Raw genomic sequence first — 18,403 nt, forward strand, 5'->3', positions numbered from 1 at the left:
AGTATGTGTTGCTAAACGAAGAGTTTCATATGAATTTTCTAAAAAGTCAACGCAAAGGCAAAACATTGCAGAAGTATGGGGACAGTAAAAAAAGAAAAAAAGAAGAATGAAACATTTATCAAAAGTATTTTTTAGAAAAGAGTAGGACAAAATGAGTAAATTATTTGGCCATTTTTGTTTTCTATCATTTTGAAAGATTTTAGATACGAATTTAAAAAAGTGTTTTGTGTGTATAAATAACTTTGCAAGGCATAACAAGGTGTTACACAAGCTTTCTCATTTTGTTTTTTGTAAATGTATCAAATAAAATATGCGTTTACGACTCTTTCGTTGTCATGGATACAATTTATCCACACATTGACGCTCGTTGAAGGCGGCCGTTCGTGTAGATCAGGCGTGTCCAAAGTGCGGCCCAAGGGTCATTTGTGGCCCACAGCTAATTTGGTAATGGCCCCCGGCCCATTCTAAAAAAATACTATAAAAAAGAGTAATAAAAGAGTAAACAGTGACATGTAACAAGAAAAAGTTGCAATGTTGACACTAACAACACAAAGATGCCATGCAGACTGTTATTGACCTGCTGAAGGCTCCAATTACTTCACTGGAACTATCAATCAATCAATCAATCAATGTTTACTTATATAGCCCTAAATCACTAGTGTCTCAAAGGGCTGCACAAACCACTACGACATCCTCGGTAGGCCCACATAAGGGCAAGGAGAACTCACACCCAGTGGGACATCGGTGACAATGATGACTATGAGAACCTTGGAGAGGACGTGAAGTGTGAAGTGAATTATATTTATATAGCGCTTTTTCTCTAGTGACTCAAGGCGCTTTACATAGTGAAACCCAATATCTAAGTTACATTCAAACCAGTGTGGGTGGCAGTGGGTAAAGTGTCTTGCCCAAGGACACAACGGCAGTGACTAGGATGGCAGAAGCGGGAATTGAACGGCCACTCTACCAACCGAGCTAAACCGCCCCAGACGACGAGAGCAATGGATGTCGAGCGGGTCTAACATGATACTGTGAAAGTTCAATCTATAGTGGATCCAACACAGCCGCGAGAGTCCAGTCCAAAGCGGAGCCAGCAGGAAACCATCCCAAGCGGAGGCGGATCAGCAGCGCAGAGATGACCCAAGCCGGTACACAGGCGAGCAGTCCATTCTGGGTCCCGACTCTGGAAGGACAGTACGTCATCCATGGCCACAGGATCGGACCGGACCCCCTCCACAAGGGAGAGTGGGACATAGGAGAAAAAGAAAAGAAACAGCAGATCAACTGGTCTAAAAAGGGAGTCTATTTAAAGGCTAGAGTATACAAATGAGTTTTAAGATGAGACTTAAATGCTTCTACTGAGGTGGCATCTCGAACTGTTACCGGGAGAGCATTCCAGAGTAGTGGAGCCCGAACGGAAAACGCTCTATAGCCCGCAGACTTTTTTTGGGCTTTGGGAATCACTAATAAGCCGGAGTCTTTTGAAGGCAGATTTCTTGCCGGGACATATGGTACAATACAATCTGCAAGATAGGATGGAGCTAGACCGTGTACTATTTTATACCTAAGTAGTAAAACCTTAAAGTCACATCTTAAGTGCACAGGAAGCCAGTGCAGGTGAGCCAGTATAGGTATATATGTATGTATATATGTATATAAAGGTATATACAGTATAGGTATATATGTATGTATATATGTATATAAAGGTATATACAGTATAGGTATATATGTATGTATATATTTATATAAAGGTATATACAGTATAGGTATATATGTATGTATATATGTATATAAAGGTATATACAGTATAGGTATATATGTATGTATATATGTATATAAAGGTATATACAGTATAGGTATATATGTATGTATATAAAGGTATATACAGTATAGGTATATATGTATGTATATATGTATATAAAGGTATATACAGTATAGGTATATATGTATATAAAGGTATATACAGTATAGGTATATATGTATGTATATATGTATATAAAGTTATATACAGTACAGGCGTAATGTGATCAAACTTTCTTGTTCTTGTCAAAAGTCTAGCAGCCGCATATTGTACCAACTGTAATCTTTTAATGCTAGACATGGGGAGACCCGAAAATAATACGTTACAGTAGTCGAGACGAGACGTAACAAAGGCATGGATAATGATCTCAGCGTCTTTAGTGGACAGAATGGAGCGAATTTTAGCGATATTACGGAGATGAAAGAAGGCCTTTTTAGTAACGCTTTTAATGTGTGCCTCAAAGGAGAGAGTTGGGTCGAAGATAATACCCAGATTCTTTACCGTGTCGCCTTGTTTAATTGTTTGGTTGTCAAATGTTAAAGTTCCATCCATCCATCCATTTTCTACCGCTTATTCCCTTTCGGGGTCGCGGGGGGCGCTGGCGCCTATCTCAGCTACAATCAGGCGGAAGGCGGGGTACACCCTGGACAAGTCGCCACCTCATCACAGGGCCAACACAGATAGACAGACAACATTCACACTCACATTCACACACTAGGGACCATTTAGTGTTGCCAATCAACCTATCCCCAGAAAAGTTAAAGTTGTATGATTAAATAGAGGTCGGTGTCTAGCAGGACCGATAATCAGCATTTCCGTTTTTTTGGCGTTGAGTTGCAAAAAGTTAGCGGACATCCATTGTTTAATTTCATTAAGACACGCCTCCAGCTGACTACAATCCGGCGTGTTGGTCAGCTTTAGGGGCATGTAGAGTTGGGTGTCATCAGCATAACAGTGAAAGCTAACATGTATGATGTCACCTAGCGGCAGCATGTAGATGCTGAAGAGTGCAGGGCCAAGGACCGAACCCTGGGGAACTCCACACGTTACCTTAACGTAGTCCGAGGTCACATTGTTATGGGAGACGCACTGCATCCTATCAGTAAGATAAGAGTTAAACCAAGACAGGGCTAAGTCTGACATACCAATTTCACTTTCAAATATTTTGGGGGGATAATATTGCATATTTTGTGCGAAACAAAGTTTTCTTTCACAAAAAGGGCATCAAACAAACAAAAAAGTATAAAAAAAATGATAAAACCTTATAATCAAGAGATCTACAGACTTAAGCGTTAAAAGTAAAAAAATATACATTTGGCTTATTTTCAACACTTATTCTTTTTTAATTGTTATGAATTATTGACCTATTTAGGGTTCCAATTACTTCACGTCAAATATTCCACTTTGAAATGTTTTGGGGGAAAATGTTGCATAGTTTGTGTTTGCCATATAAATAAGGGTTTTGACATTAAGGCCATACACATAAAAACAATTTTTTTTTTTTTTTTTTTACAAAGATAGACCTGAAGTTGATCGCAATAATCAAGTGTTAAATGAAAAAAATAATAATTTATGACTTATTTCTAACATTTTTATGACTGAGACCCTTCTGGAGACTGGGGACCAAACTTGAGGAAAGCTGAAACGGTAAAAAAAAAAAACCAATAACTATTGTATTGCTTTTAAATAAGAATGGTATCAAAATGGCCCCCGCATACTTTGATTTTTCAGTCTGCGGCCCTCAGTGGAAAAAGTTTGGACACCGCTGGTGTAAATAAATGCTAGGAAAAAGTTAGCGACACCTCAGACCCAAAACCAGGGGGATTGAATGATTGATTGAAACTTTTATTAGTAGATTGCACAGTACAGTACATATTCCCTACAATTGACCACTAAATGGTAACACCCCAATAAGTTTTTCAACTTCTTTAAGTCAATTCATGGTAAATTCATGGGAGCGTTAACAAGGATCTGCCACCAGCCCTCATAAAACAAGGACACAATCTCCTTCCACAGTACTGCAACCCAGGTGTGGAATATTTACCCCGGCCCCTGAAAATGTGACTTTCAGGTGGCCAAAAATGTGATATTTTTTCACGCATAATTGTACAGTGATTAAAGTAATCGGCTGATTGGTTTAAAAAAAAAAAACAGTACAAATAGACAGATCATGTTTATTGCTAATGAAGGCAGCAATATGGAAGTCTCTCCAGAGAGTTGTGAGGACGGCGGAAAAGATCATCAGGACTCTTCTTCCTCCTATCCAGGAGTTGGCAAAAAGCTGCTGCCTGACCAGGGCTCAGAAAATCTGCACAGACTCCTCCCACCCCCACCAAGGACTGTTTTCACTGCTGTGACTCTAAAAAGAGGTTCCGCAGCCTCAGAAGCAGAACCTCCAGGTTCTGTAACAGTTTCTTCCCTCAGGCCGTAAACTTCTTGAACGCATCATAATGAAATCATCCCCTCAACTCCTCCCAAAATGGATTAACTCGCTGGAATAAAAAAGACAATATAACATACATCCATAAACGTGGACGCATGTGAAAAAGTGCAATATATTTATCTGTACAGTAATGTATTTATTTACTTATATATATATTTTTATATATTTATTTATTTTATATATATGTATTTATATATTATTTATATACATTTATTTTATTATATATGCACCTTATTGCCTTTTTTTATCCTGCACTATCATGAGCTTATGTAACGAAATTTCGTTCTTATCTGTGCTGTAGAGTTCAAATTTGAATGACAATAATAAGGAAGTCTAAGTCTAAGTCTAATAGCATGAAACATGTCAGGAAGAAGTTAGATTGATAACAGCGGCTAGTACATCACAACTTATCATATAAAACCATATTTACATAAGTTTGTGGTTTGAATCTGCCACCTCATGTCTGTCCGATGTGTGTTCTCATGTGTGACCTCAAATTTGCTTTCACAGAAAAGCTTTGATCGCACACTGAGCAGGCAAAAGGTTTCTCACCACTGTGCGTTCTTGTGTGTTCTGTCCAGGACGCCATGGAAAGAAAAGCTTGACCGCACACTGAGCAGATAAATGGTCTCTTGTCAGTGTGTGTCCTCATGTGTCGAGTCAGCGCTGAATGGTGACAAAAATGTGAGTCGCACACTGAACACGAGTACGGTTTTTCTCCAGTGTGTGTTCTTGTGTGTTCCGTCAAATCCCTCTTCACAAAGAAACCTTTCCCGCAAAAGGAGCAGGTGAAAGGTTTCTCACCAGTGTGCGTTCGTTTGTGTGTTAGCAAACGTGACCTTAGCGAGAAGTTTTGATCACAAACTGAGCATTTATAAGGTTTTTCACCAGTGTGTGTCCTTGTATGTTCTGTCAAAGACCTCTTCAAGAGGAACTCTTTACCACACACTTGGCACTTAAATAGTTTCTCCCAGGAGTGTGTTCTTCTTGTGTGTTCTGTCAAAGACCCCTTCGAAAGGAATTCTTTACCACACACTTGGCACGTAAAAAGTTTCTTTCTAGTGTGTTTTTTTGTGTGTTTTGTCATTGCCGCCTTCACAAAGAAACCTTTCCCACAAACTGAGCAAGTGAAAGGTCTCTCTCCAGTGTGCGTTAGTGTGTGTGTTTGCAGATATGACCTTCGAGAGAAGTGTTTATCACACATCGAGCATTGATAGGGCTTCTCACCAGTGTGTGTCCTCGCATGTTCTGTCCAAGACCTCTTTAAATGGAATTCTTTACCACAAACTTGGCACGTAAAGGGTTTCTCTCCAGTGTGTGTTCTTGTGTGTTCTGTCAGTGACCTCTTCGAAAGGAAGGTTTTACAACAAACTGAGCAGGTGAAAGGTTTCTCCCAATCATGTGTACGCATGTGTTGAACCAGTGCCGAGTGGTGACTATAATGTGTGTCGCACACTGGACAGGAATATGGTTTCTGTCCAGTGTGACTTCTCATGTGTTTTTTCAGAGTACGACTGTGACTAAAAGTTTTGTCGCACTGAGAGCATTTGAAGTTTTCAGAGTTATCAGCTTTAGAGTCTTCCTCATCAGTGTCAGAAGAGTGTGAAGTTGTGTGGTCACTATCTGACAGTGGAGCTAAGACCTTGTCTGCTTGTGATCCTCCACAGTGGTCTCCCTCACCTTCTGTTGTCATGTGTTGAGTTGAGCTGCTGCTTGGTCTCCCCGCCTCACTTTCACCTTTGACCTCATCTTCTTCACTCTTCACAGGGACATCAACCACTGGGAACTCATGCAGTCCTCCTAGATGCTCTCCCACCTGACTGATAGTGTGTTCCTCCTCTTCCTCTTTAAAGTGGGGTGACCGTGGCTCCTCCTGTTCCACGCTGGAGTTGCATTCCTGCTGCTCAGGGAGAGGATGTTCTTCGCTGATGTCTGCAGGACACAAGAAGAGGAACACATGCTTGAGGAATAGGGAGAGATGTGTACCTTTCACATCCGAACCGATATCGTACGAATACCCTGTACTTTATTTCTGTGCCACTGTCACGGCCAGGGCGCATTCCAAAGCCCTCATCCTGACGAGCGCACCGCGAACCACGCTCACATGCGCTCTACCGCCGCTGCGGGCGTGCCCCTTCGCGTCTGCAGACAATCTAAAATCAGCACACCTGCCCCTGATGATCGAGCTGCCTTCATAAACCGGCACAACCTGCCATGCCGCGCCGGAATATAATCTTCTGTTGATTTCCCTCAAGCTATCATCCTGCTCTATGCAAATCTTGCTTCGCTCTCTGTGTTTTCCACCGTCGTGTTAGGGTTTGGGTTATGGTCTCACGTTTTCCCTTTTCGTCCTTCCTGCAGTCTGCCTTTGTTCCATGTGTCGAGCTGTGCGTTTCGACATTCCTCGTTTCTCTCCCTGCTTCCCAGACTGCCTTTGGATATCGACCTCCCACTTGGACAAGGATCTCTTGACGCCTCCCTCTCTCACCCTGGATCATCTGCCTGCCCAACTGACCGTCTTCCTGTCTTGTCTCTCCTCTCGCCCAACACAACACTAGGTAACACACACTACAGCTAATCACACACTTGGCAACACACCACATGCACTTTTGGAACTAGTTCACACTCCATTTCCTTAGTTTATATTATTATTGTTTGATTATTATATACAAACCCTGTTTCCATATGAGTTGGGAAATTGTGTTAGATGTAAATATAAACAGAATACAATGATTTGCAAATCCTTTTCAAGCCATATTCAGTTGAATATGCTACAAAGACAACATATTTGATGTTCAAACTCATAAACTTTATTTTTTATTGCAAATAATAATTAACTTAGAATTTCATGGCTGCAACATGTGCCAAAGTAGTTGGGAAAGGGCATGTTCACCGCTGTGTTACATCACCTTTTCTTTTAAAAACACTCAATAAACGTTTGGGAACTGAGGAAACTAATTGTTGAAGCTTTGAAAGTGGAATTCTTTCCCATTCTTGTTTTATGTAGAGCTTCAGTCCTTCAACAGTCCGGGGTCTCCGCTGTCCTATTTTACGCTTCATAATGCGCCACACGTTTTCCATGGGAGACAGGTCTGGACTGCAGGCGGGCCAGGAAAGTTTTTTTACAAAGCCACGCTGTTGTAACACGTGCTGAATGTGGCTTGGCATTGTCTTGCTGAAATAAGCAGGGGCGTCCATGATAACGTTGCTTGGATGACAACATATGTTGCTCCAAAACCTGTATGGACCATTCAGCATTAATGGTGCCTTCACAGATGTGTAAGTTACCCATGCCTTGGGCACTAATGCACCCCCATACCATCACACATGCTGGCTTTTACACTTTGTGTCGATAACAGTCTGGATGGTTCGCTTCCCCGGATGACACAATGTCGAATATTTCCCAAAACAATTTGAAATGTGGACTCGTCAGACCACAGAACACTTTTCCACTTTGCATCAGTCCATCTTAGATGATCTCGGGCCCAGAGAACCCAGGCGGCGTTTTTAGATGTTGTTGATAAATGGCTTTCGCTTTGCATAGTAGAGCTTTAACTTTCACTTACAGATGTAGCGACCAACTGTATTTAGTGGCAGTGGTTTTCTGAAGTGTTCCTGAGCCCATGTGGTGATATCCTTTAGAGATTGATGTCGGTTTTTGATACAGTGCCGTCTAAGGGATGGAAGGTCACGGTCATTCAATGTTGGTTTCCGGCCATGCCGCTTACGTGGAGTGATTTCTCCAGATTCTCTGAACCTTTTGATGATATTATGGAGCGTAGATGTTGAAATCCCTAAATTTCTTGCAATGTCACTTTGAGAAAGGTTGTTCTTAAACTGTTTGACTATTTGCTCACGCAGTTGTGGACAAAGGGGTGTACCTCGCCCCATCCTTTCTTGTGAAAGACTGAGCATTTTTTGGGAAGCTGTTTTTATAGCCAATCATGGCACCCACCTGTTCCCAATTAGCCTGCACACCTGTGGGATGTTCCAAATAAGTGTTTGATGAGCATTCCTCAACTTTATCAGTATTTATTGCCACCTTTCCCAACTTCTTTGTCACGTGTTGCTGGCATCAAATTCTAAAGTTAATGATTATTTGCAACAAAAAAAGAAGTTTATGAGTTTGAACATCAAATATGTTGTCTTTGTAGCATATTCAACTGAATATGGCTTGAAAAGGATTTGCAAATCATTGTATTCTGTTTATATTTACATCTAACACAATTTCCCAACTCATATGGAAACGGGGTTTGTATATATTGTGAATATATTTATATAATAAATCTATAGAGCCACAATTTTACCCTGATGTCTGTTGCCGTCATCTCCCTCAGCAATCCTAACAGCTCCTGTGGTAACAAATGTTACATATGTTTATTAATACCACCAATTTTTTTTTAAATGTAATATTTAACAGTGAACTGATAATGATAACTGCACTGTCCAGTTAGCAGCTAAACAACAGCTAAGCACACAGTAGCACACAAGCTAGACGTAGGTAATAATGTGTTAATTCCAAGCACATGTAGGCACAATGTGCAGGTGAAGGTCTCTCTCTCCTCCAGTATGTCTCGGACCTCTCCATCAGCCTTAAGTACTCTCCAAAAACTCGGACATGTGTCTGGTTACAAATTGAACTTGGGTAAAAGTCAAATATTTGCTATAAATTCTGCTACCAAGAAAGATCATATGCATAATTCTTTTTTTTAATGCATTCTAACTCATAAATAAATGTCGGTAAAAGTCAGCTGACAGTGGGAAGTCCTCTGTTCCGCCCATAAAACCCAATAAATAACCCTCCAAAAACCACCAACAATACTTCCTTTACATGTCATGACTTGAATGTTAACCAAATATTAGGGATTTTGTTATCACAAGCGACAATGAAGACCGACAATTTCTAAAGGTGTGTTGTCGAGTGCTGAGCTGCTTCCTCACTTCTGTGCTAGTGAAAGTTTATTGCAGATCACAAATCACGCCTCTCACCTGAATACTAGAAGGATGAAGACGTATTCTGACAAGTTGGTACACTTTGACAGCCAATTTAGACCTGGAAATGGCGAGAACGGACACGAAAGGAAGCTTGGTTCCACCCCCTTTTCTTTGTGAGGATTATGAGTCATTCTTCATTAGAACTTTTATTTTTCTGAGGAAATTCTCCTGAAGGAATCAATAAAGTATTATCTATCTTGGTTTGTTGGCTCTCATGAACACTGCAGTCAGTAATAATCAAAGATGTTTTCGTGCGTTTTTGAAATTCATGTGCTGCATATGCCTAAAATGATCAAAATACGTAAATATTACATCTTATTATAAATGTGCCCGTTACTACATGACATATATACTTACATCATGTGTATATTACATGTTATTATGAATGTTACTAGATACTACATATATACTTACATCATGTGTATATTACATGTTATTATGAATGTTACTACATGACATATATACTTACATCATGTATATATTACATGTTATTATGAATGTTACTAGATACTACATACATACCTACATCAAGTATATATTACATGTTATTATGAATGTTACTAGATACTACATATATACTTACATCATGTGTATATTACATGTTATTATGAATGTTACTAGATACTACATATATACTTACATCATGTATATATTACATGTTATTATGAATGTTACTACATGACATACATACTTACATCATGTATATATTACATGTTATTATGAATGTTACTAGATACTACATATATACTTACATCATGTATATATTACATGTTATTATGAATGTTACTAGATACTACATATATACTTACATCATGTATATATTACATGTGATTATGAATGTTACTAGATACTACATATATACTTACATCATGTATATATTACATGTTATTATGAATGTTACTACATGACATATATACTTACATCATGTGTATATTACATGTTATTATGAATGTTACTACATGACATATATACTTACATCATGTATATATTACATGTTATTATGAATGTTACTAGATACTACATATATACTTACATCATGTATATATTACATGTTATTATGAATGTTACTAGATACTACATATATACTTACATTATGTATATATTACATGTTATTATGAATGTTACTACATGACATATATACTTACATCATGTATATATTACATGTTATTATGAATGTTACTAGATACTACATACATACTTACATCATGTATATATTACATGTTATTATTAATGTTACTAGATACTACATATATACTTACATCATGTGTATATTACATGTTATTATGAATGTTACTAGATACTACATATATACTTACATCATGTATATATTACATGTTATTATGAATGTTACTACATGACATACATACTTACATCATGTATATATTACATGTTATTATGAATGTTACTAGATACTACATATATACTTACATCATGTATATATTACATGTTATTATGAATGTTACTAGATACTACATATATACTTACATCATGTATATATTACATGTGATTATGAATGTTACTAGATACTACATATATACTTACATCATGTATATATTACATGTTATTATGAATGTTACTACATGCCATACATACTTACATCATGTATACTTACATCATGTATATAAAACCTTAATTGAAGTGTTTGGATGTTTTTAAGGGCTTTTATGGGCACAATAGCGCCACCTCCATAGGGTCCACTGTAAGTGTTCTTTTGATCACAATGATTTATTTAATATTCAGAATGCATGAAAAAAGACACAAATGTGATCTTGTCTTCCATAAGGATTGTGACTGATTCCAAAACAAGTCCAGTTTCCCGTTTAGTATTGGCTGCAATATGAAGAATTTGATCCTTCTTCATTGCTGCTGGATATGAAGGCAAACTCAACTCGACCAGCATCTCTCAGGGCTCTGCTTCAATCTCCCATCCACTCTTCTGCTTTTCCCTTTTCAGCCGACCTCATTCCTAATTTGGGTTTAATTCAAAGGCTATTTAGGCTTACAGACTATTTCCAGTCTTGCACCCATCACAGCTAATCACGCTTTATTTAGGCTTACAGACTATTTCCAGTCTTGCACCCATCACAGTTAATCACGCTTTCCCTCCCTCTCTTGTTGATAGTTCCTTTTTAAGACAAGGATGAACAACATTAATCATTTATACTTTTACAAGACTTTTGCTTCTTTGCAGAAATTTAGTGATACATTTTTATTCCCTAACCAACACTTCTGTAAAAATATACAGATCCCCAGTTTTGTCCGTAATACTTTTCCTAGGTCTCCAAATGTACAAACTGACACAGTTTTAGATGCATTTGACACCACTTCTGACTTCAAAAGGATCAATTACACGTCTTTACGATCACATTTGTCATTTACGCCCCGAGTCTCTGAAATCAATGAAGTACCTTTGGGAGGAGGACTTGGGAGAGACCCTATCTGAGGAACTCTATAAGTAGAGTTCCTAAGTCTTGTAACCTACTCAGTGGCCTAGTGGTTAGAGTGTCCGCCCTGAGACGGGTAGGTCGTGAGTTCAAACCCCAGCCGAGTCATAATGGGACCCATTACATCCCTACTTGGCACTCAGCATCAAGGGTTGGAATTGGGGGTTAATTCACCAAAAATGATTCCCGGGCGCGGCACAGCTGCTGCCCACTGCTCCCCTCACCTCCCAGGGGGTGAACAAGGGTGATGGGTCAAATGCAGAGGACAAATTTCATCACAACTAGTATGTGTGTGAGAATCATTGGTACTTTAACTTGTATTTGCCTGGTTCAATGCAAGCTAATACGTCGTAGCTATTATACCAAGGTCCGACGAGCTCAGGTGTATGATGTAATATCGGTATCACGTGATCGGTGTCTCCAGCTAACTTCATACGTATGTTTTGGCTTTGTCCATCCCTGTGCAGTTATCGGACTGACATTTTTAATACTCGGTCTATAGTCATTGGCAAAAAGATTGATCTGAATCCTCAAAGCCAGTGGTTCTCAAATGGGAGTACGCGTACCCCTGGGGGTACTTGAAGGTATGCCAAGGGGTACATTTTTTAAAATATTCTTAATAGGGATGCACCGAAATGAAAATGTGTGGCCGAAGGCCGAATAATGAATGCAGTTTTTCACAATTTTTTTTATATTGCATAAATAGCCTAGAATAAATATTTAGACATGTTTTTCAAATAAAGTAATTTTTTATTGAATATTTACATTTTTTTAATGTTCCAGTAGCCTTTGCTTTTGAAAAAAAAAAGCACAAAGTTTTTCATTTATATTAGGCCTTCAAACAAAACATGCAGTCCAAAAAAAAATAAAGTGCATTAAAGTGGATAAACCCAAAACAAATTAATTATTGTCCATCCATCCATCCATTTACTACCGCTTATTCCCTTTTGGGGTCGCGGGGGGTGCTGGCGCCTATCTCAGCTACAATCGGGCGGAAGGCGGGGTACACCCTGGACAAGTCGCCTCCTCATCGCAGTGAATTATTGTCCTTTTGGCAAAAGTCTGCTTAGCCACAGTAGATATGCTAATAATGTAAACACCAGGCTCAAGTAAATCTCAATTAAGTGTGTGCTTGTAACCTCATACACTTATACAGGTAGCCTACACAACAGGCTAATAATGTAAACAGAAGGCTCAAGTAAATCTCAATAAGTGTGTGCTTGTAACCTCATACACTTATACAGGTAGCCTACACAACAGGCTAATAATGTAAACAGAGGCCCCACTAAATCTCAATAAGTGTGTGCTTGTAACCTCATACACTTATACAGGTACACAACATATCCCAACGTCACTGCACGTTGGTTGATTGCGTCACCGCGTCAAAAAATTGCGTCACACGCCACTATTCGGCCTTGTTTTTAACTCATTCCACCGAAGGCCGAATGTGGCTTTTTTTGCCATATTCGGCCGAATATATTCGGTTACCGATTAATCGGTGCATCCCTAATTCTTAAATATTCTAAAAATAGCAACAATTCAAAAATCCTTTATAAATATATTCATTGAATAATACTTCAACAAAATATGAATGTAAGTTCATAAATTGTGAAAAGAAATACAACAATGCAATATTCAGTGTTGACAGCTAGATTTTTTGTGGACATGTTCCATAAATATTGATGTTAAAGATTTCTTTTTTTGTGAAGAAATGTTTAGAATGAATCCAGATGGATCTCTATTACAATCCCCAAAGAGGGCACTTTAAGTTGATGATTACTTCTATGTGGAGAAATCTGCATTTAAAATTGAATCACTTGTTTATTTTTCAACAAGTTTTTAGTTATTTCTATATCTTTTTTTCCAAATAGTTCAAGAAAGACCACTACAAATGAGCAATATTTTGCACTGTTATACAATTTAATAAATCAGAAACTGATGACATAGTGCTGTATTTTACTTCTTTATCTATTTTTTCCAACCAAAAAAATGCTTTGCTCTGATTAGGGGGTACTTGTATTAAAAAAAAGTTCACACGGGGTACATCACTAAAAAAGGTTGAGAACCACTGCTCTTAGCGGACTATTTGGTCAATCAATCAATATTTATTTATATAGCCCTAAATCACAAATGTCTCAAAGGACTGTACTGTAGCCCCTTTGTCATTTTCCCTCAGTAAATCCAAGAAGAAGGTGGTATTATTCACTACTTTGTTGGCTGGGAGACTCATTGTGCTAAATTTGAAGGCTGCAGCCCCTCCCTGCAACACCAGCTGGATTAAAGCTGTTCTTTATATCTTTATGTTATTGTTATTATCATATTATTATTTCCTAAATTTTTTGTTAAAAAATTGAAAAATAATAATATGTGTCTTTAGATATATGGATAACGTGTATCTATGATATTTTTTATTAGACATTACAAATTCCATGATGGTATTACGTTCACAACCCAACATTGATTGATTGATTGATTGATTGATTGATTGATACTTTTATTAGTAGATTGCACAGTACAGTACATATTCCGTACAATTGACCACTAAATGGTAACACCCCAAAGAGTTTTTCAACGTGTTTAAGTCGGGGTCCACGTTAATCAAATCATGGTAAACACTGCTTTACCTAACAATCAGTAATCATGATTTCAATATTGATAACAATAATCTGGGCTTCACGGTGGAAGAGGGGTTAGTGCGTCTGCCTCACAATACGAAGGTCCTGCAGTCCTGGGTTCAAATCCAGGCTCGGGATCTTTCTGTGTGGAGTTTGCATGTTCTCCCCGTGAATGCTTGGTTCCCTCCGGGTACTCCGGCTTCCTCCCACCCCCAAAGACATGCACCTGGGGATAGGCCCCTCCCACTTCCAAAGACATGCACCTGGGGATAGGCCCCTCCCACTTCCAAAGACATGCACCTGGGGATAGGCCCCTCCCACTTCCAAAGACATGCACCTGGGGATAGGTTGATTGGCAACACTAAATGGTCCCTAGTGTGTGAATGTTGTCTGTCTGTGTTGGCCCTGCGATGAGGTGGCGACTTGTCCAGGGTGTACCCCGCCTTCCGCCCGATTGTAGCTGAGATAGGCGCCAGCGCCCCCAAAAGGGAATAAGCGGTAGATAAATGGATGGATGGATAACAATAATCTTAATTATTACTTTGGCCATAATTGGCAGCTTTAGATCTCACACATGAACATTATTTTTATATCACAGCCATCCATCTTCAACCTCAAGCAAGCAGACAACTCATTGTGTGACTTACACTATTTCATGCAGAGAGTAAAGAAGTAAACAAACCTGTTTGTTGATGTTTGTTGAAAAGAGCGTCCAGTAGTTGACGTTGTCGCTCGTTCTCCTCTTTTCTTCTAGAAAGTTCCTCCTCGTATTCTGCTATGGTTCTTTCTAACACTACAAATATTTCTTCCACAGCAGCAGTTAGTCGCTGCTTCACCAACACTCTCAGCATTTCTACTTTGCACATTTTCACACAATCACAACACTTTAGGGACGTGTCGATCACTTCCGCTTTGTCTCTTTGTTAGCAGCTAGCAAGCTAAGCTAAGGTGAGAAGCTTCGGCGTTCTCCGAGACGAGTTCGTCCTGACATTATTCATCTTCTCTTAGGCGAAATATTGATATTTTATATTTACAGAGAAGAGAACAAACCCAGCAACAATGCCACCGTGTTGCTAACGTTGTCCAACCCTTTCCTTGCGGCCATAGACATGTTGTAAGGCAGCATGCAGCACTACTGTCTACTGGTGCAGACGAGACGCGGGGCCGCCATCTTGGAGTGGTGATGCGCTCCACTCAGTGCAATTCATTTGGCAGGAAAAATGAACGGTCAGCGCATTTCATTCATTTTACCTCACTCAATACCACTCATTTTCACCCCTTTTTTTCCTCATACGTGTAGCTATGACAAAGGACACATGTTTTATTATTCATAGTTTGCTTAACAGTAATAGTATATTCTTATATTCTATAAGTGAGCAGATAAAAATTGGTAATATAATCCCAGAGAAGAGGGAAAAAAGGTCAGCTATTTTTAAGTTGAAGAAACAATATGATGAGGTTATATATACATGCTACATAAACAATGTATGAATACATTAGATATCTATATATCTTATAGACTGTATCTCTGTTGCTGCAGCATTCTGTCTTGACACTTTGTATTGATATTTTATATCACATTCTTCCTGAAATGATCATGTTTACACTGATTGTTTTATATGTATTTTTCATGTATGTCACTTTGGATAAAAGCGTCTGCCAAATACTTCAACATAAAACACCTGAAAGTCTTTATATCAACTCTTTTGAGCAGGAAAAGCCTGAACATCATCTTTGTTTTCTACCTGTCAACTGTCAGTTTAGCATCTTTGTTTTCTACCTGTCAACTGTCAGTTTAGCATCTTTATTTTCTACCTGTCAACCGTCAGTTTAGCATCTTTGTTTTCTGCCTGTCAACTGTCATTTTAGCATCTTTGTTTTCTACCTGTCAACTGTCAGTTTAGCATTTTTGTTTTCTACCTATCAACTGTCAGTTTAGCATCTTTGTTTTCTACCTGCCATCCGTCTGTTTAGCATCTTTGTTTTCTACCTGTCAACTGTCAGTTTAGCATCTTTGTTTTCTACCTGTCAACTGTCAGTTTAGCATCTTTGTTTTCTACCTGTCAACTGTCAGTTTAGCCTCTTTGTTTTCTACCTGTCAACTGTCAGTTTAGCATCTTTGATTTCTACCTATCAACTGTCAGTTTAGCATATTTGTTTTCTACCTGTCAACTGTCAGTTTAGCATCTTTGTTTTCTACCTGTCAACTGTCAGTTTAGCATCGTTGTTTTCTACCTGTCAACTGTCAGTTTAGCACCTTTGTTTTCTACCTGTCAACTGTCAGTTTAGCATCTTTGTTTTCTACCTGTCAACTGTCAGTTTAGCATCGTTGTTTTCTACCTGTCAACTGTCAGTTTAGCATCTTTGTTTTCTACCTGTCAACTGTCAGTTTAGCATCTTTGTTTTCTACCTGTCAACTGTCAGTTTAGCATCGTTGTTTTCTACCTGTCAACTGTCAGTTTAGGCTGCTCGCCGGCTCCTCATCACCACTTCAAGATGGCGGCCCAATTTCTCGCGGCACAACAGCCAATGCTGTGTCTACCTATAACATGTCTATGCTTCCACCCTGTTTAGAATCGGGCGTCTAAAATGGCGACCGGCGCATGCGCAGTGTGCGTGGCTAAGGAAAGGGTTGCATTAACTAAACATGGATTTTGAAATAGTCAACGCAAAGCTAAACATTGCAGTAGAATAATTGGAACAGTAAAAAATAAAAAAAGGCAATAATTACAGTCTATATGGGAAATGGATACAGTTTGTTCACATAATGACGCTTAGTTGAGCTGGTTGGCTACGTGCTGTGATGACGTCAGCGTATCCGCCATTTCGGTTAGGGCAGCCGTCTGTGTGACAATGAACGTAAGGAAAAGTCAGCAACACCCCAGACATAAAACTAGGGGGCGCTAAACTACGATCTGGTACCGGCCCTCTTAAAACATGGATATGTTCTCTTCTCTCCTTCTGTAGATGTGGTCCACGGTATTTAAAAAAAAACAAAAAAACATCTTTTTTTTTTATTAAATCAACATAAAAAAAACACAAGATACACGTACAACTAGTGCACCAACCCCCCAAAAATCCCCTTTTCATAACAAAAAATAAAATAAAAAGACACATTGCTTTTCAAAATGTTTTTTCCTGCTTTTTTATGGATGAAATTACTCACCAAAAAAATATTTTAAAATAACTTAAAAACCGTAACGGCACAAAGGAACATTTGATTGGGACATGTTTGGAGAGCTAAAATGGCCCTAGTGTGGGAATGTGAGAGTGAATGTTGTCTGTCTATCTGTGTTGGCCCTGCGATGAGGTGGCGACTTGTCCAGGGTGTACCCTGCCTTCCGCCCGATTGTAGCTGAGATAGGCGCCAGCACCCCCCGCGACCCCGAAAGGGAATAAGCGGTAGTAAATGGATGGATGGATGGATGGAAGTTTGGAGAGATTTCAACAAGGGGATCAATCAATCAATGTTTATTTATATAGCTCTAAATGACAAGTGTCTCAAAGGGCTGCACAAACCACAACGACATCCTCGGTACAGAGCCCACATAAGGGCAAGGAAAAACTCCCCCCAGTGGGACGTCGGTGACAGTGACAATGATGACTATGGGTCAAGTCTATTCATTTCAAAATAAAAGAGGCTAGTTTTGTTGCGGTACATATAATATATTTGGTGCAACTAAGGTGATTTATTATTGTTATTTTTACAAAGCCCAGAAGCAGTGAAGTTGTATGGTAAATAAAAAGAGTAAAACAAAAAAAATCCTTTTCAACTTATATTAAATTGAATAGACTGCAAAGACAAGATATTTAAAGTTCACACGGACATACTTCATTTTTTTGCAAATAATCATGAAGTTAGAATGTAATGGCAGCAACACGTTACAAAAAAGGTATTTTTACCAGTGTGTTACATGGCCTTTCCTTTTAACAACCCCCAGTAAAGGTTTGGGAACTGAGGAGACACATTTTGGAAGTGGAATTCTTTCCCATTCTTGCTTGATGTACAACTTAAGTTGTTCAACGGTCTCCTGCCTCATATTTTAGCCTTCACACATTTTCAATGGAAGACCGGTGTGGACTACAGGCAGCCCAGTCTGAGCAT

The 18,403-nt window shown here is 38.9% G+C and overlaps 1 protein-coding gene across 3 annotated transcripts; it reads right to left on the reverse strand.

Moving 5' to 3' along the window:
• Positions 1 to 3,625: 3,625 nt before the first annotated feature.
• Positions 3,626 to 15,427, reverse strand: LOC133547009 (gastrula zinc finger protein XlCGF57.1-like). 3 transcript variants are annotated; one of them, XM_061892841.1, is made up of 4 exons: positions 14,981 to 15,427; positions 8,552 to 8,596; positions 5,925 to 6,176; positions 3,626 to 4,910 (listed from the first exon to the last, which is right to left on the reverse strand). In XM_061892841.1, the coding sequence occupies exons 1-4, from the start codon at positions 15,162 to 15,164 to the stop codon at positions 4,702 to 4,704; spliced, it is 690 nt and encodes a 229-aa protein (XP_061748825.1). In that variant the 5' UTR covers positions 15,165 to 15,427; the 3' UTR covers positions 3,626 to 4,701. The 3 variants fall into 3 exon arrangements, with proteins under 3 accessions (XP_061748825.1, XP_061748822.1, XP_061748824.1); XM_061892838.1 differs by having other exon boundaries at positions 3,626 to 6,176; positions 14,981 to 15,425; XM_061892840.1 differs by lacking the exon at positions 8,552 to 8,596 and having other exon boundaries at positions 3,626 to 6,176; positions 14,981 to 15,424.
• Positions 15,428 to 18,403: the final 2,976 nt, after the last annotated feature.

This window comes from Nerophis ophidion, linkage group LG02 (genome assembly GCF_033978795.1).
Source record: "Nerophis ophidion isolate RoL-2023_Sa linkage group LG02, RoL_Noph_v1.0, whole genome shotgun sequence".
Classification (NCBI taxonomy): domain Eukaryota; kingdom Metazoa; phylum Chordata; class Actinopteri; order Syngnathiformes; family Syngnathidae; genus Nerophis; species Nerophis ophidion.

Coding starts and splice junctions, on each gene's coding strand:
- LOC133547009 (XM_061892838.1), bottom strand. CDS start 15,164: ATGTGCAAAGTAGAAATGCTGAGAGTGTTGGTGAAGCAGCGACTAACT. Junction 8,597..14,980: donor CAACAAACATCAACAAACAG/GTTTGTTTACTT, acceptor TTGTTACCACAG/GAGCTGTTAGGATTGCTGAG. Junction 6,177..8,551: donor TGACGGCAACAGACATCAGG/GTAAAATTGTGG, acceptor TGTGTCCTGCAG/ACATCAGCGAAGAACATCCT.